This window comes from Polypterus senegalus, chromosome 3 (genome assembly GCF_016835505.1).
Source record: "Polypterus senegalus isolate Bchr_013 chromosome 3, ASM1683550v1, whole genome shotgun sequence".
Lineage (NCBI taxonomy): Eukaryota > Metazoa > Chordata > Cladistia > Polypteriformes > Polypteridae > Polypterus > Polypterus senegalus.
The window spans coordinates 293,364,013-293,385,382 of NC_053156.1; the positions used below are offsets into that span (position 1 = coordinate 293,364,013).

The window sequence follows — 21,370 nt, forward strand, 5'->3', positions numbered from 1 at the left end:
CATTTTCTGTTATTTTTGGGCAGGGTTCTGATGTCCACAAAGTGCCACTTCTCATATGAATCACATGATGAGCCTTTCAGTGATGCCCTTAGGAAATTGGAGATTGGATTCTTCAATGTTGTTCTTGATGCAGCCCTGTCAGCCATCGCGGAGAGATTGACCACATTGGAAAATGTGGAAAACAAATTTGGGGTTTTGACAAATTTCCCTAGTCTTGCAGATGAGGAGCTGGCAGAGCAGTGCAATGCACTAGGTACCACACTGCACTTCGAAGGGCATTCTGATTTGGACAGTAGAGAGCTTTTGCAGGAAATCAAGAACTTCCCTCACCTGCCATCAAAAACCATGAGCCTCCTTGAGCTTATCACTTTCATGCACGATAAGGATCTATCTGAGATCTACCACAATATGGACTGCTCTCAGGATTGCACTTACCCTGCCAGTGACTGTGGCTCAAGCAGAGAGGAGCTTTTCCAAACTGAAGTTAATCAAGACATACCTGAGGTCAACCATGTCTCAGGAACGGCTCACTGGCCTTGCTGTCATAAGCATTAATCATTCAGTAGGGGAGCCTATCTCATATGATGCCATTATTGATGACTTTGCATCTAGAAAGGCCAGAAATGTCAGATTTTAGTTTCAGTTTGTGTTTTCTGTTCTGCAGTGAAATAATTTAATTTTCTTTAGTGTGATTTATTCTATATTTTATTTGTATATTATTCGTAATAATTTTAAATATTTTTTCTTACATAATATTAGTTTGTACAGAGTATAATTAAGTTATGAGCAGTTTATTTATTTTTTTGCAAAAATTGGTCTGTTACGGAATGACGGAATTACTACAATAAAACGTGTGGTGTGTACAAAATGTGTACAGTAGTTTTGTCATTTTATTTTGGGGGCTGGGGGTAATGGGGTGCCGGGAGGGAGTCTCGCCCGGGGAGCAATTTAATGTAGAACCGCCACTGAGAGCGACGGACGCTGAGCAGACTCCTGTCAATCATGGAGAATCCACTGCATCCACTAAACAGGATCATCTCCAGACAGAGGAGCAGCTTCAGCGACAGACTGCTGTCACCATCCTGCTCCACTGCCAGACTGAGGAGACCCCGCACTATGTGACTCTTCAGTTCCACCTGGGGGGGTAAACGTTAACATTATACAAAATTGTGAAGGTATAATTGTCTGTTATACCTTCATTGTTTTCACCCTTTAATTTAATATTGTTTTTTATTGTTCTTTATCAGTATGCTGGCTGCTGGAGTATGTGAATTTCCCCTTGGGATTAATAAAGTATCTATCTATCTAATAGGCTGTGTGCACTGTTGCCACTTAGCCGATGGTATCGCAGCAGTCAAGCATGATGATCTAAATTGTGTAACAGCTTTTTTCCTCACGTGGTACGTGCTTCCTCAACACATAGATATGCACGGTATTAGCACTATAATAATGAACAATTGTCTAACTAAAAAAAACCCAGACAAAGCGGTACAAATGCAAATAACATAATTATCATTTCACCTATAGATGTGCACTTCATTAGAACTACAGCAACAGATTATAGATTAAGTAAAAATTCTGCACAAATCAGCATTAACGCTAATTTAATTACCATTTCAATTTGCCGTAACACTTCCATTCAGCCCTGCTTTTACGAGACCTAAAATGTGGCTTTACTAAATATTAGAGTGTTAACCAGGAACACTTTTTACATTATTCATCTTATTAGTGACAGCAAAATCCACTTTCTTACATTAAGTGAAATGTGGCTCAGCTCTGATGGTGTAGCAGTGCGAATTCAAGCAGCACCTCCAAATTACAGCTTTGTTCATTCGGTTTGCCAAGGCAAAAAAAGGCAGTGGTTTAGTATTTACTTGAGCCGATTAACCTGTAAAGATGCCGTTTTTGGTACTTTTGCGTCTTTTGAGTATCTTCCAATGGTCATTCAAGGATTACCATAGTCCCTCATAATGACCATTTATAGACCTCCTAAATATAATGTGTCTTTGGATTGAGGAATTCTCAGACTTGGTATCTATAACAATAACTATGACAAGTTCCTAATTGTAGAGCAGTCTGTCTTCAGAAACAGTCCTATTTCTCTAAAATTATAAATGATAATCAACTACTGATCATCTTCCAAACCCAGCTCTCTCAATGGAATGCCTCCTAAAGACTACTAGTGAAACTTTTGCTATATTTTTTAAACACAAAATAAATTATATTAGAAATATTGTACATTCCAAAGAGTTAAGCCTGTTGAGCTTCAGCATGATTTTTTTAAGTAAGTTAATTTTTTTCATTGGAATAAATCCACTTAACTATGTAGAATAATTTCTCAGCTGAAGCCTTCCACTTGCGTCATTGACCCAGTCCCAACAAGCTTTTCCAAAGAAACCTAGGATGTCCTAGTTGATAGTGTACTTGACACAGTGAATTCATCATAAGGGTCTTCCTTGACTGTCTAAAGACTGCAGTTTTTAAACTCCTGCTCAAGAAAAATAGTCTCGACTCTTGTCTTTGACAACATTGGATCATTTTCTAACCTGCCTTTCTTAAGTAAAGTTCTAGAAAATGCAGTCTTTAAGCAATTAAATGATTATTTGATTAAACATTCTATTTTTGACAAGTTTCAGTCAGGTTTTAAAACAAATCATAGTACAGAATCTGCACTGATTAAAGTAGTAAATGGTTTGCAGGTGAATGCAGACAGAGGCCATGTATCTGTTCTTGTTCTCTTAGACATGAGTGCAGCATTTGATACCATAGACCACAGTATTCTTATAAATCGTCTTAGACCAGGCATGTCAAACTGAGGGTCGCCCAAGGGCCATATGGGTCACATTTGTGTTGTTTAATAAAAATTACTGCAGAATATTTGTGCATACAAATGGTTTAGCGGCTACCACATTCATGAATGCAAGGTAATGAAGTAGTTTAATAAAAGAAAAAAAAAAAAGAAGTTTTAAACGGCAACATAGACTTGTATGCAACAGCAACAAATACATTGTACAAAAATTACAACAGTTCAAAATGAACACATTCATTTACGACTGTTCAATCATTTTTAGTGTTTTGTCCTGAGGCTTGAAACCTCTTTGCAATGACAAATATTGGTATATCTGGCTGAAATGTCTGTGCAGTTCCGACTCTGATCAGAGATGACTAATGTTGATCAGTCAGCCTTGTTCTCTGAGACGTTTTTGTTGATTTCATGAAGAAAAATAACTTCACACACATAGGTAGAACTGAACATTGCCATAATTTTTGTGACAAAAATTTTTCAGGAAGGTTTTGAAAAGAAACCAGGTATCCCCACTTCAAGATACTTTGCTCTGATTGTAGAATCCGACTGTATTTCTAATAGTTCCATCAGCAGGCTTTCTTCTGCCTTGACAACATCAAAGGTGAATGGTGCTGAGAATAATACAAAGTGGTGTTCAAAAGATGAGAAATCACAAAATCTTTCCTGAAATTTCTTTAATAACAACTCCAGGTGACTGTCATACTTAGCAAAGGTAAGTACAGACAGTGGCAGTATTTTTCAGCTCTTTGCACTTAAGAAAATGAACTAAATTTTCATTTGACAACTGTGACTTCCATAAGCTTAGTTTTGCAATGAAGCACTTGATGTCATCATACAACTGAGTGATGAGTTTGTTTTTTCCATTGTAATTGCAAATTAAGATCAGTTGGTTGTGCAGTAATGTCCACAGCAAAAACCAGATTCTGGAGCCAACTTTCATCTTTTATTTCATCTGTGTTTTGACCTCTCATCTCCTAAAACACAATTATTTCTTGACTCGACAAATAAAATCTCTTCAGCACTTTGTGCCATGACAACCACCGGACTTCTGTGTAGAATGGAACATCGGTGAACTGATTACCCAAATCTTCCAACAACTGGCTGACGGTGGTTGAGAGCACGGCCTCTGATATAGTTCACTGTCTTTGTGACCAAACTAAGCACATTATCCAATTTTAAAATCTTTGAAATTTTGCTGATGAATAATGCAAGTGAAAATGGGCAAATGATAAATCTGGATGTGAGTTTTCTATTTTTGTTCGTAACTTGGCAGCAACACCGTTATGTCTGCCAACCATGTTTACAGCACTGTCGGTAGATAAGCATGCAAGTTTACTCAAATCCAAACCATAGTCATGCAGAACCAGCTCAACTTTCTCAAAGATGTCCTGGCTTGTTGAAGTGTCATGCATGGGGATCAGTTCAATCAGTTCTTCATAAATATTAAATTCACTGTCACAAGCCCTGATGAAAACCGTAAGCTTTGCTATTCCAGTGATGTTAACAGTCTCATCAATAGCAACAGAAAAATGTTCAAATCTTGATGATGCGGCCTTCAACTGTTGTTTCAAATCACCTGACATTTCATCAACCAGTTAAGCAACAGTGATCCTGGTTAATGAAATAACTTTGAATAAGTGTGCTTTCTCCGGACACACGATTTAAGCTGTTATACAAGGCATTGCTTTACGAAATCTCCTTCACTGTAAGATTTCCCACTGATGGCTATCATTCGGCTGAGTTCATAGCTTGCAGTAACAGAAGCAACATTCCCTTTCTCAATTTTCGTAAAAAAGGTCTGTTGCTGTCTCAAGTTAACCTTCAATTCCTTGAGTCTTGAAACACGCATTGGGCCTTCATATTTATTGCAAGATCGATGGCTTGTTTCACAATGTCTTTTCAAGTTGTACTCTTTGGGTGTGGTAATGCTGTTGTTGCAAATTAAACAATGTATCTTTAAATTTACCGTTGTGCAAAAATACTGTAATTCTCATTTTTCTTGAAACACTCGCCTTTCTTCATTCAGTTTCCTTTTTCTCTTAGGTGGAGGAGCACTAGCCATTTTAAAGGGGATATAGAATCTGAGAACTTTAGGAATGATGAATTCGGATTACAATGAACCTCCCGCTGTCCTCTCCATAATCCAAAAGCAAACAACCGATTTTCTGTCACTGGAATACCCGTTAAACATGTTTGTCGGGTGGTCTAGAAAAGCTGGCCAGCAAAATGTCAATGTGAATGGCAAGTGTTGCTATGGAATTCGACTATATTATTCACTACAAGTAGCCCTAGCTCCTGTTGCATTTTTTAACCTTGAACTAATCCATATTTTTTGCAGAGAAGCGGTAGGATTAGTCACTGGCTATAAATGGCTATAAATATATGAATATATTTATATGGCTATAAATATCCCTCGAGCCATTCTGATTTTATTACAAAAATAAATTCTCGCTACCGCAGAATCTATAGCAATGCAAGTGAACCAACCGCCACTCTACAATCAAAACAAATGCATCCAAACAATGCTTTTACCATGGCAGGTTGTTGATGTGGGTATGACTATTAACACCTCTATGCGGGCTGACTCCGAGAGTCTTAGCCTCTTAGCTAGGTCCTTATATAGGAGTCTTACAGTCTGAGATCTATTTCTTTTGTCCCGACACTTGGCATCTCTTGTTAGTAACCAGTTTATCAATATCAGGCTTAAAATCTTGAGCAGCTGCAACTTTTATGAGGGATGAAAGGTGCTCGACAGTAAGGGCCGATTTATACTTCATGCTCAGAACGTGTACGCGCCCGCATCACGGCTGCCATGTGTTCCTAGTGTTCATTTCACGCGTCCTCTGAGCAGGTCCTCAGAAATTAGCGCGACACATGAGCGAGTTGCAGTACCAGCAAAAAGTCGGGGGGCGCAGTGTGCTAAAAGTCGGAACATGACATCAGTCTCTGTTTACTATCTACATGTGACAGCAAGCCTCTATGGAGATCCTTCGGGGATCGATGTGCGCGCTTTGCTGTTTGATGAATGGTTCAAAGTGGTCAAGCAAAATGCCGACATACAGATGCATTCGTGGTGCTTTTATATTCAAGTGTTGCATATTCCCTATCGTAATGACACAATACATTTTAAAAGTCTCACATACCATCTTTTGTGCTGTCTATTTTTTATTGTTTTACTTTACCTGCTGTCAGGTCCAAGAAGCTCGTAGCGATTAAAAACTGGGATGACGTTTATGGCGGTCTGCTTTAACGATAAAGTAAACTACGAGGTTAAAGTGGACATTTCGAGATTAAAGCCGAAATTTCCACTTTAATCACAAAATACATGTTTTCACCATGTCCTTTATTTTTTTTCTCAGTGGCTCAAATATAACGGTATACATTATGTTGCTGTTGTTAAGTTGCAAAAATAAAAAAAATAAAGATGACACAAAAGATGGTATGTGAGACTTTTAAAATGTATCGTGTCATTACGTTCGGGAACTATCTACATGTGACAGAAAGCCTCTATGCCGATCCTACGGGATGAATGCTTCGATGTGGTGAAGCAAAATGCCGACATACAGATGCATTCGTGGTGCTTTTATATTTAAGTGTCGCATATTCCCGACCTTGTGATGAGCTGAGGCCTCGTCAAGGGACTGTTTCTCACTCGTGCCTAATGCTTGCTGGAATGAACAAATCCCTGGATTGATGGATTTAATCAATAAACATCCTTTTCAGAGATATTGTGGTAAGGTGTCATCAGAATTTAATAGGTGTTCTAGGCAATTCACAACACAGAGAAGCCGAACATCTTCTCACCGTGATAATATCTCGCACTGCCACCTGGTGGATTCCTCCAGATTTACGTAAAGTACGCGCACAAGTATGAACACTACAACGCTTGTGTAGCAGGAGTGTCCGCTGCAGCATGCGTCACGTCGCGTGAACTATAACTCCGGCCTAAGTCTTGAGCGATGTGGGGTTTTGGTAGCTTTCATTAATGAAAACAATTGCTCACAAAGGTAAGTGCTTCCGAACATTGACAGTACTCTCGATGCCAACTTACGGATCTGCACATACGAGGGTGGCAGGTAAGCATCCAAGCTTGGCACACCAATTTTGTTGTATTTTACCTTCAGAATAGAATCTGACTGCAGTTCAATCAATTCCATTTGGAAATTCTCAGGTGCATTCTCAACGTTGTAAGAGTATGGTGATGTAAACAGCGCAAAGTCCTGTTCGTGTGAACTAAAATCACGAAAAACGCTCACTGAATTCATTGCTCAGTAATTCAAGTTGGAAAAAAAATCTTCCAAAAATCAAATTTTGCTTTACTTTAGTTTACTTCAAAGTTTATATTGTAAAATAGACAGAGAGCCCGATATACAAAAAGCCCCCTGACCTACACTAATTTTACAAACTCAAAAATCACAAAAACTTGTTAATAAACAACTCACCAACTTCTCGCGTCCACTTCAGTTCTTCAGCTGTAGTCTGCACTAACTGTTTGTTACAATACTAGCACAACATTGCATAAAACTAGAGCAAAAAAATGTGAAAATATCCATCCATCCTCTTCCACTTATCTGAGATTGGGTCGCGGGGGCAGCAGCTTGAGCAGAGATGCCCAGACTTCCCTCTTCCCGGCCACTTCTACTAGCTCTTCCGGGGGAATCCTGAGGCGTTCCCAGACCAGCTGAGAGACGTAGTCACTCCAGCGTGTCCTGGGTCTTCCCCGGGGCTTCCTTCCGGTTAGACGTGCCCGGAAAACATCACCAGGGAGGCATCCAGATCAGATGCCCGAGCCACCTCATCTGACTTCTCTTGATGCAGAGGAGCAGTGGCTCTACTCTGAGTTCCTCCCGGATGACTGAGCTTCTCACCCTATCTTTAAAGGGAAAGCCCAGACACCCTGCGGAGGAAACTCATTTCAGCCGCTTGTATTCGCGATCTCGTTCTTTCGGTCACTACCCACAGCTCATGACCATAGGTAAGGGTAGGAACGTAGATTGACTGGTAAATTGAGAGCTTTGCCTTATAGCTCAGCTCTTTTTTCAACACGACAGACCAATGCAGAGTCCGCATCACTGCGGATGCCACACTGATCCGTCTGTCAATATCCCGCTCCAATCACGTGAAAATTTGGAAGCTATTACTACTCATGATGGTCAGTTCTGCCCAGTGGCCAGTCTCAGCAGCCCAGCCAGTAGTGTAGCCTGCCAGGCTGCTGCAGCCTAGCACTTCAGTTGTGACGTCGCAGCTCATTAACCTTTGGTCAAGGTTTTTTGGAGTGGGCAGTGTCATGCCTAGGGTATCAAGGAGCTGACACCGTAGCTGCAACTATGCTAGCAGATGACGTTTCCGGTATCGTAATGCCATGGGAAAACACGCTTTTGTCAGAAGGCAGAAGTAAGAAAAGTCAATAAGTAATGCCGAAGATGCAGAATGATTCAATCACAAAAATAGTAATCATTTTGTACAAGTTTAGTGCTAACTAGGATCTGTCATGTAGGCCACACAGATTTCTGTTGCGGGCCGCAAGTGGCCCACACGCCGCGTGTTTGACATGCCTTCCTTAGACAGTGAGTGGGCCTCTCTGGCAGCATCTTAAATTGGTTTCAGTCTTACTTAACAGGCAGAAAAATTATTTGTAACTTGTGGTGTTTTCACTTTGGAGACCAATGATATTATATATGGTGTACTACAAGGATCTGCTCTGGGTTTGCTGCTTTTCTCAATTTAAATGATTCCACTAGGTCAGATTATCTCAATGCAAGGTGAGTTACCACAGCTATGCAGATAACACACAGCTGGATTTATCGATAACACCTAATGACTCTGACAATCTTGGTTCCCTTATCTAATGTCTTAGCAGTATTTCAGACTGGATGAGTAGAAACTTTTTCACACTAAACAAAGAAAAAAACATAAGCCTTAGTGGCTGGCAAATATGGAAATAAAGAGGGTATTCAAAAAAAAAACTTGATCCCCTAAGTTTAAAAATCAAGGCGGAGAATTTAGGGGTAATCATTCACTCTGACCTAAATTTTAAATCGCACATTAACCTTAAGGAACACAGCAAAAGTTAGACCTCTTATAACTATACAAGACACTATAAAATTAGTGCATGCATTTGTTTTTAGTCGACTAGATTACTGTAATGCTTTCCTAACAGGACTACCTAAGAAAGACATCAGTCAATCGCAATTAGTGCAGAATGCAGCAGCCAGAATCTTGACTAGAAAAAGAAAATCTGAGCACATCTCACCAGTTTTAGGGTTGTCACATTGGTTACCTGAATCATTCAGAATGGACTTTAAAATACTGTTTATAGAGTCTTAAATAATCTTGCTCCATCCTATAGTTTGGAATACCTTAGATCTGCTTAGGTCTGCTTATAATATCAAGAGCCAAGCTTAAGAAATGGTGAGGTGGCCTTTTGCTATTATGCACCTAAAATCTGGAATACTTAATCAACTGAAATTCGCCAAGCCAATACTGAGGAACATTTTAAAAAACTGCTAAAAACCCATTATTTTAAATTGGCTTTCTTGTAGCTACATTTTAGTTGTATTCCTAATAGACTATATGGGCATTTTATTATCAAATTCTTCAGAGATCTGCAATCTTTATTAATTGCTACTTCTCTGTTGTCTAATCCAGTTCTTCTGTGGTGGTTATCTGTGCCATCCCCACCTGATCAAGGCACTACACAGCCACCTATGATGATGGAATAAAGGCAGGTGTCCCAGCGATCTATGAGACCAACTTAATCAAAATCCTATCATATGAACCCTGAAAACAAGGAGGAATTAATTAAAAACTTTTATGTTAGGTAAAATGCCTAGTGGGTGCCGGGTGGTGTTTTGGCCTTGGGACCCCTTCAGATTTTGTTTTTTTTTTTCTCCAGCCTAAATGGAGTTTTTTTTTTTTCTGTTGTCCTGGCCATCTGACCTGATTACCGGACTCATCCTAAGAGTCTTACATCATAACATTGTATATAAGGATGCTACTCTTCAACTGGAAATTACCTGTTTTTAAGATTGTTTAGATTCATTTTTCTTTTTTTCCCACCTTTGTTATTTAATCTTTAATATTATTGCCTAATCTTATTTTTCTTTTCTTTTAACGTTCACTTTGACATCTTGTAAAGCATTTTGACCTGTGTTGTTTGTATGAAAATGTGCTACTGTTAGAAAAGTTAAATAACACCTTTTGGTCTTGATTGAGACAATACATGCAGAAACTATAAAATAAAATATTCATCCATCATTCAAAATTAATAAAGTGATCTCTAATTAAGAAAACTGTGTAACACAATTTATAGCTACCAGTCTAAAAAATTATTCACCAAATGAACATCACTAAGACCTTCACAAATTTACACTACTTTAGTCAATTTAACTTGTGTGTCTTTCTTCTTCTTTTGGCTGCTCCCATTAGGGGTTGCCACAACATTTTTCCATATCTTCCTGTCCTCTTACTCTGTCACACCCATCACCATCATGTCTTCTCTCACCACATCCATAAACCTTCTCTTAGGCCTTCCTCTTTTGCGCTTACCTGGCAGCTCTATCCTTAGCACCCTTCTCCCAATAGACCCAGCATCTCCCCTCTGCACATGTCCAAACCAACACAATCTCGCCCCTCTGGCATTGTCTCCAAAGTGTCCAAACTGAGGTAACCATCTAATGTATTCGTTCCCAACCCTAGCCATTCTCATCACACTCAATGCAAATCTTAACATCTTTAACTCTGCCACCTCCAGCTCTGTCTCCTGTTTTTTGGTCAGTGCCACGTCTTCCACCCATATATTGTAACACAGCTGGTCTCACTACCATCCTGCAGACTTTCCTTTTCACACACGTATTCTGTCTTGTTCCTACTGACCTTCACTCCTCTCCTCTCTAGAGCATTAATCCAGTGTGTTTCTTCATGTCGGTCCCAAGCGATTTGCCGGATCAATATGCGGGCAACAATCGATTTAAATATTGTGTCTTATATATAGATATAAGGCCATAAAACAGTATTTTTTTCACTTGTATAAAATTAACAATATCTTGTGTTGCCAGAGTAAGCAATATTTAGTTTTGATTATGCTGATTTTTAATTTTATGGTAGTTATAACAATGTGTTTAACCAATTTAAACTATTGCATTATTATTAAACCAAGAAAGGGTAAGACAAAAAAGACAAAGGATCAATCATTTAAAATGATAATCTTGAAAATTCCTATCCACAAAGTCCTAAACTATGAGTTTAGTGTGGTCAAGTGGCTACGGCTTTGGACTGTAAAATATAAGACAACTGGTTCATTTCTCAACATTAATTATTTGAGTGTCCCTGGAGGAGTCACTTACTGCTCCTACCAGTGTTTACACTGAAGACATAGGGGGAAAGGTTGTACTTGAGAAATGTTTGTCACTTTAAAGAAAAGCAAAAGCTAAATAAATAAAAAATGAAACACTGTATGCCCCCAAACAAAACACTGCTGGTTCATTTTCCACCATGGAATTCACTTTGTTTTCTTTAAGCAAGTCATTTAACCTGCCAGAGCTCTGGCTGTGGAAATATGGAAACAATCCTGCTACTACACATACTTTAGCACCTAAGCAGCTAGATAAAATACAGTGTGAATATTGCTCATTTGAAAAATTAGAACAGACGAGCAAAGATGAGAATGAGAGTTGATATGGCATTTCCTTATTAATCCTTCTTCATCCTAGTGGCACAAGATCTTAAAACTGTAATCCAGACAGAATATTATAAATTAAAATAATTAGTGTTTATATTGGGTCTGTTATAACACGCCTCATCTCATTTATGGCAGCATGGCCCACTAGTGTCTAAGATACTATGATACTAAAGCGAAAGCCTTCTACTTCAGTTCTCACCAATGACTTGCCATGTGATACTGAGCAGATTACTTAAACTGCAAAATAATTGTACCATACTGATGGTCCTGAAGAAGTTGTTGTAAACAATTTTATTATTATTTATTCAGTTCATTCAGTAGAATGCTTGTGCTTGAATTCAACCTGACAACTTGACAATTTCCTATCACTGTTTGTTTTACATTTGTAAGAAAATCTACAATACTTTTGGTATGGTCTGGTATCACCTGATTTCTTAGATTTTCTTTTTTTTTTTGTTTATGATGGTTGCATAAATGGTGAACCGATAAATTTACCACCTTATTTGAACTTCACTTTGACTGAAGAAAAAAAAAATAAAAAAACTGATAAAAATAATAATAATAAATGTCCTGATTGGATTACTGTGATGACAATAAACATCTTTTTAAGTTTCACCAATTACTAAACCCAAAGATTATACAAAATTAAAAAACTTATCAATTCGCAACAGGGTTAAAAAATAACAAAAGCCTTTTCTTTGCAAATCAGGCTGGATGAAATAACTGGTAATAAGAGAACCAAGGGATTTAACAACTATAAACGGTTTTTAAAACAATCACATAACATATTCAAATTATTGCACACTTGAAATCAAGTGAACTTCTCATCTGCATTAATGTAAATTATTATAAACTTTGTCACTAATAATCTGAGCGAGCAGGTGCCTATCCCTGGAGCACTGTGCACAAGGCAGAAACCACGTGTGGATGGGAATCCAATTCATGCACTAAAACTATCATCCTTAGTCATGCCAGTGTCATTCCAAGTCACCAGTTCACCTAACTTGCATGTCAATGGGATGTGGGAGACAATACTATACGTAATTCAAAAATACTTTGCAAAAACAATAAGTGGGCTGGCAGCCCAGCCACTAAAAAAAGGAAAAATAAAAAAAAACAGTACATTCCAAATCAATGAATGAGATGAAGACAAAGGGGGTTTTGGTAGTTGGATAAACTCTCGGGCATTGACAAAACCTTGGTTTCAAACTACTAATCACCAGCGTAAGAAGTTAAAGTCACAATCATGGCCTATTCTTTTACTCAAAGAATGCTCAAGCCTAGCAGGGGCGGTTTAAAGAATCTAAAGATAGCTCCAGAAATAAAGTCCACGTTGTTTTCCTCTGCATATGAAGAATGTATGTAACTTTAAACAACCAATTTTTGCTCACTATAATAAAGTTTTCATCATCTGCCATTTTGCTTTTTTTTGTTGCAGTGGCTCTGTATTTAGTTTGCAGTTTACCATCTTCTGGGACTTAAATACCCATTGCAGTAGCCAATTATTACTTTCATAAACTGTTTTCTTCACATTAAAAATTCATTACGACTTTAATCACCAGTGAGCTTCTGGTTAGGAATTTTTGTTAGTAAGGGTTCCTACATAAGGGTTGCATAAACTATGTTACAATATTGTGATTTCTGCTCTCAGTCTTGGTCATATTGGGAATAAGGTAGAATACAGACTTTGTCTACAGACAATGAAGACATTGAAGTGGTTTATAAACCAACAAAGGTTGCTATGTCAATTGCCATAAGCGTGTCACTTAAAATGTTGTGTTTCAAGTGTTAAAAAAACACTATCAGTATAACCTGCTCTTTAAAATCAAATAGGATAAAGGCTTTAGAAAAAAGTAAAATATTAATAATCACATATTGAAATTTTTATTGAAGTGTGGTGTCTCAGCTACTGGAAAAAAGGAAAAACTCTAAATAAGGGTATCTGAAATCATACACTGTATTCATTCAACAGGCAATTAAAAAAACAGCAAAATGTGCAATATGTACTTCACAAGTATGGCTTCTGATTGCCTTGGTATTCATGAACTACAATTTGGCAAAAAGAATGTTTTAACTGTTCATTATAGATGTCACTTTGGGGTAAAGCTCAGTAGTTCTAGGCTTTCACGCTTTGTTACCAACTTCTAGACCACAGAGCTAAGAAAAATTTGCGCCTGGGATAGATTTAATCCTACGATATGGCCCAGGTTTTATTGAATATGTTTTGGTATGGATACCTATAAATTATTATTACATCAGACTTTATGATTTTGTTGTTGTTTTTTTTGCAGATGTCACAACCCTGTCAATGGCCTCTCTCTCCCATGTGGCTGTGTTAAGGTATAACATGATGATGCCACCAGTCAATACACTTCTGATGATGCAGTTATAAGAGATTTAAAGAACCATCTTATTTAGTCTGCATTTTTTGGAGGCATTCCAGTATCTTTTTTCAGTATGAGCTCAGCATCTTGAGTCCAACACTAAAACTTCAGTCTTAGTCATATATAACATATGTTGCCTTAGAAAGCCAAACGTTATTATTAAAAACAACAGCCATTTTGTCCTTTTGTCATTCCTCCATTCTGAAACATTAGCCCTTATGCCCTCAGATGCTGAGACAGTGTTTAAACATATTCAACAGTGCTCTTTACTGAGAAATGCAAAAGTTAATCTGTTGTGTACTTTTATATCTGCTGTCTGATGTTGATGTTGTTTAAAAATCTCCATTTTCAGGGGTTGAAATGGCCAAGGTAGAGCGGATGAAAGACAAAAACTGGAGATTTATGTTGGCATTTTAAAATGAAAATGCAGTAGTGTGGATGCAGCCTTAAATATCCTTGCCCCCACTTGAAGTAACAGAACTTACTAATGTATGTATTCAATAGCACATCTTACAATTTCAAGATGAAGGTCTTTTAAAAACTCGACGGATGACATAAACAATTTCAGAGGCAACAAACTTAAATATTCAGCCTGCATTTAAAACCAGAATGAAAATTCACTACACCTAGACCATGGCATATGAATACATTCAATTTCTACTGACATTGGTAACTGACATGTTGTATGGAAGTCAAAAGTAAAAATGTCAGCTGATGGAAAAATCAGTAAAAATGCATTATACTTTAGTGCTTATTTTACAGAAAAAAAAATAAATAAAAAAATATTACTGTATTTTAAATCACAAAACAAAAAAAATTAAATCAAACTGGACTATGGGTATGTACATTATATTAACCTTATGATTAAACATCATACAGTCTTTGATAATGATACAATACGTCATAAAGTTGGTAAAGGCATAATGATGGCATGGAAACCCATCACTATGTGATATCTTCTCCCACCCAGTTAAAATGTGCTGTCTTAACTGAGGGATTGCTCAGAGTGTCACCTCACTAGGACAACATGACTTTGGGGTATTTAGGACACTGGGAATTCCAAGTAGTGGATTCAATCACTAAACTAAAAGGACAGCTTCCAATCTAGTGGCTTATGTGTGTTGGCGTTTATTGCATGGCTGCATGTGCCACAAGTTACACTGGGTCACTTGTGCCAAAAATGATTGAAAAACATGGCCAAGTATGTACTGTACTGCTGTACTATTCATCTGTGTTGATGAATGCTACTACATCTTTATCTAAGTTAAAATTAGTTTGCTTTGTTTTTAAAAAGAAATAAAAGTCACTAGATGAAAATCAACTGAAATTCAGGTCATGAGAAAAAATTTGCTGTGTCACGTGTTTGTTTGTATCTGAAGAATTGCCATAAATCATCACCTATGAAACCTGAGACCCCACTTATGAAATCATTACCAACTGTTGGCCACAGTTTTCTATTCTACTACTCTTCTTGGCATTGTGTTGTGGCAGCTTTGACCAAACTAATACCACCGGCTGTTGAACAAAGTGGCAGAGTGGTTTGGAACTTTGGGTGTCACTAGAAGCAGACAATGCCCAACATCATCGTATTCCACTACAATCGTGGAGTGCGATATTTTATATATAGTACTGAAGAATGTCCAGAATTAGGAAAGGAAAAAATTGGCACAGCCTCACAAAACTGTGATTCTGCCTGTTCCAAAGGCCCACTGATATTCTAAGGTTTATTTTTTCTAGGAATGGCGTTAGCCAGACGTGTTATTTTCTTCTCCTCCTTTTTCAACTGGCCATTTCTTTTAATAGTTCTAACCCCAGTTAGTATTCAAATCAATTCAAAGGATTTTTGTATAGCACTCTTCAATGATGCAGGATCAGAGCCCTTAAACAAATTTATAACTACAGTTTAAAAATCATGGCTATTTATACATTTTAACCAGACACAATGACTTTTGCTATTACTGATTTAAATGTATAAAGTCATCAAAATGACAATGACCCAAACTGCCTTGGCAAATTTTATTATTTATATTCATTATTTGGTAGACTACTGTACTGAAAATGACATACCAAAATCAAGATAGATAAATGCACATTATATATTTGAATGCCTGGTAGTACACTTTGAATATCCTTGATTATTTAAACAATTATTAATACTGAAAATTAATTACTTCCCACTCTTTTTCTGATAAGTAACCAAATGTTAAGAATATAAAAGTGTAACTGTAACAGAGCACATTTAAGCTGATGATGATATCATTTTACCTACTATAGCCCCAAGTTTTATTTATTTATTTAACAAAACAAACCATTCTTTTCTGTTTGAACAATTCTTTCAAATCTAGAAAACAAATATTGTATTTTGTGGCAAACATTTGATGTGGATTACCAAACTATTGTATTTCAGCCTCTGAGAAATCAAATTAAACTTTTCAAAAAGCCACAGCAAGTCATTTCAGCTGGTGACAGGAACTGATAGTGCTCCTACTTGTCCCACTGGTGTCAGTTAAAAACATTTTCAGACCATTAAACTTAAGGATGCCAAACTTCTAAAGCTAAACATTTATTCTCATAAGTGAACAGCATTTACTTTTACAAGAATACTAAAAGAATGAATTTGGCAATCCTGTCAATGTGAATTGCAGGGTTCCACTGCTATGGGTACTAATCATTAAAGTCAAGACTGATGAAGTCTGGAGATGGTGCTTATTTCAGACTGGACAATTTCACTGCATTAAGACTTTTGTCACCTAGATTTCCATTTAACAACATTGGTTAGTAAATTGTTACATTAAAAAAAGAAAAAAAAACAACAAAAAAAAAAAAAAACAAACACATGGTGCTCAAGCTTTGTTTTAGTGACAAGATAAAATGAAATCTACCATTATTCTACCTATTGTGTACTGATGTACAGCTCAGACAAGGCAAGTGAAGACATCACTTGTAGCTCCAGATAAGTCATCTAACATATCTTATGTGCAAATCCTGTTTTCCCATGTGCAGTCTGCACTTTTACTTTGTCTGTGTGAATTTTCTCCCATATCTCCAAAGAGCTGCAGGTTGGATTCAATGGCAGTTCCAAATTGGACCTGTGTAAGTGTGAGTATGGATGGTGAATGGGCCATGCCCAGGGCTGTTCCCTGCCTTGCATCCAGTGTTGCAGGACAGGCACGGAGTCCCCACAACTCTGAAATGGTTTAAGAGGGCTTGATTATTTTATGTTACTAGGACATGTTTCTCGCAATCTACAAGTTTACACCATAAGTTGTAAATTATTTATTGTTTAACAGAAACCTATTGGAAATGACAAACAAACTGATCGTGCCAGATGAAAAAGGCTAAAATTGTTTGCCTTTTCTTATCTCACTTCAGCTTAGACAGCTGCGGAAGTAACAATATCAATCTGCAAAAGCTGTTGCCAGATCTGCCGGTCAGAATTTAAAATTAGAATGCAAGTACTGTTCATCATAAGAAATACACCCCTGCTGGCAGCAAAACTCAATAGTCCAGCAAAAGAGGTAATTTACTGTCACACAAAGATCTCTGTATAACCAAACTTGTAATCATGTTATATTATTCACAAAGGAACCAGCTAAACCAAGTGGTGTTTTAATATTAGAGGACAGAAAACTAGTCATTTAGCACTTTGTACGTGAAGTCTAATATGTTTTTGCTCATATTTCATGTGGCTCCCAATGGAGGGTGCCATTATTTAAAAGAAATGGACAATGTACACTGATGAAGTAATCATAACAGAAAGCCCACTTTTTCAGTTGAATACATGTGTTCCAATTAAAACAATTCGCATTTAACTGAACAGACATAACATACATGCATTCCACTACTTGTATACAAGCTGGCTGAAAAAGAAAAAACCTCTCTGTTTGCATTTCACCTTTGCTATTTACCCAACTTAAACTGTTGAAAAGTCCATCTGTTTTGTATAAGGCTACTGGATCTAACAAAGGTGCAAACTACTTACAAAAACTCAGCTGCCGGCTTTCACAGAACTCTGCATATTGAATAGGGTCCATCATTCTGGTCTGTCGTTCGGCTCTCTTCAACAACAAAAAAGAAAAAAAAATAGCAGTAAGATAAACTATCTGAAATAATACGGACAAAATATCTTTTTGTTTTTAAATGTTGCTGTACACCATTGCACAAGATATGAGTTATATAATGAAGGGCAACCTGAGTTTTCTTTTCTCAACATAAAACATCTGTGCAGCCATGTATTTTGCCAACATTTGCCTGCTGCACTAAGGACTGTTCTTGTTGCTAGCCAAGTTACTGCCATGTGTTATTGGGCAGAAAATCTTTGCTTTAATCAGGTGCACACTGCAGGAATTCTGTAATCCGTATCAAAGTGTTCCAAACATCCCTCTTGCCGCTCAAAGGCTTTTTGTTAAATCCTCTGGCATGTGATGGTAAAATAAAGCAACATTTACAGTAAATGCAGTTAATTTATTAGATAATAAGTAAGACTTACATAAAAATATTTAAAAACCCCCAGGGTCTAAAAGTTATTAATGGCTTCCTAACATGACAAATAACATTCTTCAGTGATGTTTAAGTGCTTAAGCTTTTAACTCTTCCAATAAGAGTTTATTTTAAACAAGCAGTCTAAATAAAAGCCCAATAAAAAACATTCTTATAACAATAAAGGAAACTTGTTTTTGACACTACAAGTGGAAATAAAGCCAACTTGCATTCTACTAAGAAAGCACATCCCTCATAAGCTACTGAATAACACAGAGATCCAGTCTTGAATTTAATTTGTAAACATTTGCAAAAGATGATATATATCAGTATTGTATTTTGTCACACACAGTTGCATAAGCACCGATTTGGCTCAAAAGAAAATGAAAAGGCTGTAAGTTAGATACAACTAACATCATGAAAGAAACGATTATTTGTTAAACGACCTCACTAGTTTTTAGCGTCAAATGTAGAAGTTTTTTAAATTATCACTTTTCATCAGTGGAACTGCAGGGCTCAGACATCTCAAAATGACAGCATGGCAGTTTGCCTGGCATGCAACAAATGCTGATAATGTTTTAATATCTATGTTCTCTTGGATTTGCAGTGGATGATGGAGCGAAGTGCATATGTTTAATTCATTGTCACTTGCAAACGTGTCTCTTACAAAAAGGAATTTCAAGAGTCAAAAGTATTAAATTGGGTCAGTGCAGCAGTTTAGAATTTTTGGGATTCAGTTCCTTAGCATTCAGCTGAGCTGATAAACATTCAATTGTTCCTCTTTGAACTTATATTTGGAAGACTACATGAAACGGAGCTGATTTTGATATAATTTATATACTTCCAACTGGGATTGTGACTTTCTGTTTTTATCTGTTTCCTTCTCCCTTTAAATACACTACTGTGTGAAGTCCCCTTCGCTTTTCTCACATTTGGGTATATTGTTGCCTTTTGCTAAAATAAAAATAAAAAACTGAAATATTACATTAACAGAAGCATTCAGACCATTTATTCAGCATGTAGATAAAGTACTTTAGTAGTGATTACAGCCTGGAGTCTTTTTGAGTCTGATACAACAACCATCCCACACTTTGAATTTGAGGGTTATCTGCCCTGAAGATCCCAGTAGTTCCCAGTAGACAGCTAATTTTAGGTCTCTCTAGAGATGTTAAGTCCAGGCTCAGTCTGGGAAACCAAAAGACATTCCCAGAGTTCTCTAAACCATCCTTGTGTTGTCTTTGCTTCGAGATTTAAGCCAATGTCATGTTGCAAGTTGAACCTTCAGCCCTCATTCTGAGGTCCAGAGCGCACAAGAACAGGTTTTCATTAAGGACATCTTTGCACTTTGCTTTGTTCATCTTTCCCTCAACCTTCTTTAGTCCCCCACTCAACCCTGCCACTGAAAACCAACTCCACGTCATGTTATGCTACCATACTTCACCACTGGAATTGTATTGTACATGTAATGAGTGGAGGTTTCATCAGACGAGACAATCTTGCTTCTCTTAGTCTGAGAGCCCTTTAATTGATTTTTTTGCAAACACCAAGTGGGCTTCCATGTTCCATTTACAGAGCAGAGACACCTGTCTGGCCACTCTTTACAAAGCTTGGATTGGTGGAGTGTTACACTGGTGGTTGCCTTTCTGAAAGTTTCACCCATCTCCACATTGGTTCTCTGAGGCTCAGCCAGAGTGACCATCAGGTTATGAAAGCCATTGTGTTCTTGGGAGCCTTGCTCAGATTCGTGACGTCAACAAAATCTTGTCTCTAGACTCCACATGCAATTCCTTCGACCTCATGGATTTATTTTTTTCTCTGATACATACTGCCAACAGTGGTCTTCTATAGTCAGGTGTGTGCCTTTCCTAATTTTGTCTAATCAATTGAAATGACTACAGGTGGACTTCACACAAGGTAGAGAAACATCTCAATAATGATCAACTAATTGGGATGCACCTAAACCAAATTTCAACTGTAATGCCAAAGGGTCTGAATACTTGTGTCAATGTGATATTCCAGTTTTATATTTTTAATAAATTAACTTTGTTAACCTGGAAAATAGAGTTGCTTGATGTGGAGAAAAAATGAACGTAAAAGATTTTAGCACAAGGCTGCAATTTAGCACAAAGTGAAAAAAATGAAGGGGTCTACATACTTTCTGAGTCCACTGTACATATACGGTACTTGGGAAGGAGTGACCAAATAATAGCCTAAAACTACAGTGAAGGGGAATGTCACAACCAACATGTCCAATCTTAAAGACCGTTGAGAACTCGCACACATTTACTCATCATGTATAAGAATTGTATATACTAATTATACAGTATATCTATTTTAGGTAAGTGTGTATTGATTTATTTTCTGTAAGTTATTTATTTACTATTACTCTGATCTAATTTGTATCCATCTTTCTTTTCTTCTAACGATTTTTTGACATCTTCTAAAGCACTTTCAACTATATCCCCGAGTATGAAAATGTGCTATTGAAAAAAATGGTGCTGTTGCTATCAGTATGTATTACTAAACAAAAGCAACATTAATATTATACAAATTACTGTCTGTTATACCTTCATTGTTATCACTCTTTAATTTAATATTGTTCTTTATCAATATGCTGCTAGAGTATGTGAATTTCCCCTTGGGATTAATAAAGTATCTATCTATCTAAAGTCAAGTACAGCTAAAAGCCATCCGGAACAGATGAGTTTTGAGTTGTTTTTTTAAAAGAATTCATGTTGTCAGCTGATCTGATTAATTTCGGTAGGTCATGCCAGAGTCTGGGCACTCGCTATACAGCTGAAGGCCCTGCTGTCACCCATGGAGTGTAGATTAGTGTGGGGCACAACAAGATTGCCAGAATCGGAGGACCTTAGTGGGCAGGCAGGCACATAGTGATGGAGAAGGTCACTGATGTAGTTTGGCACGAGGTTATTTAAGGCTTTGTAGGTTATTAGTAGGATTTTATATTTTATTCTGTAAGACACAGGGAGCCAGTGAAGACGGAGCAGGATGGGTGTGATG

The 21,370-nt window shown here is 37.3% G+C and overlaps 1 protein-coding gene across 3 annotated transcripts in view; it reads right to left on the reverse strand.

Moving 5' to 3' along the window:
• supt3h (SPT3 homolog, SAGA and STAGA complex component) overlaps window positions 1-21,370 on the reverse strand; it is a 538,864-nt gene that overhangs the window by 152,523 nt on the left and 364,971 nt on the right. For all 3 annotated transcript variants that reach the window (XM_039749446.1, XM_039749445.1, XM_039749447.1), the window contains exon 7: window positions 17,853-17,928. In XM_039749446.1, coding sequence (XP_039605380.1) covers window positions 17,853-17,928 — 76 coding nt within the window. The remainder of the gene's footprint in view (window positions 1-17,852; window positions 17,929-21,370) is intronic.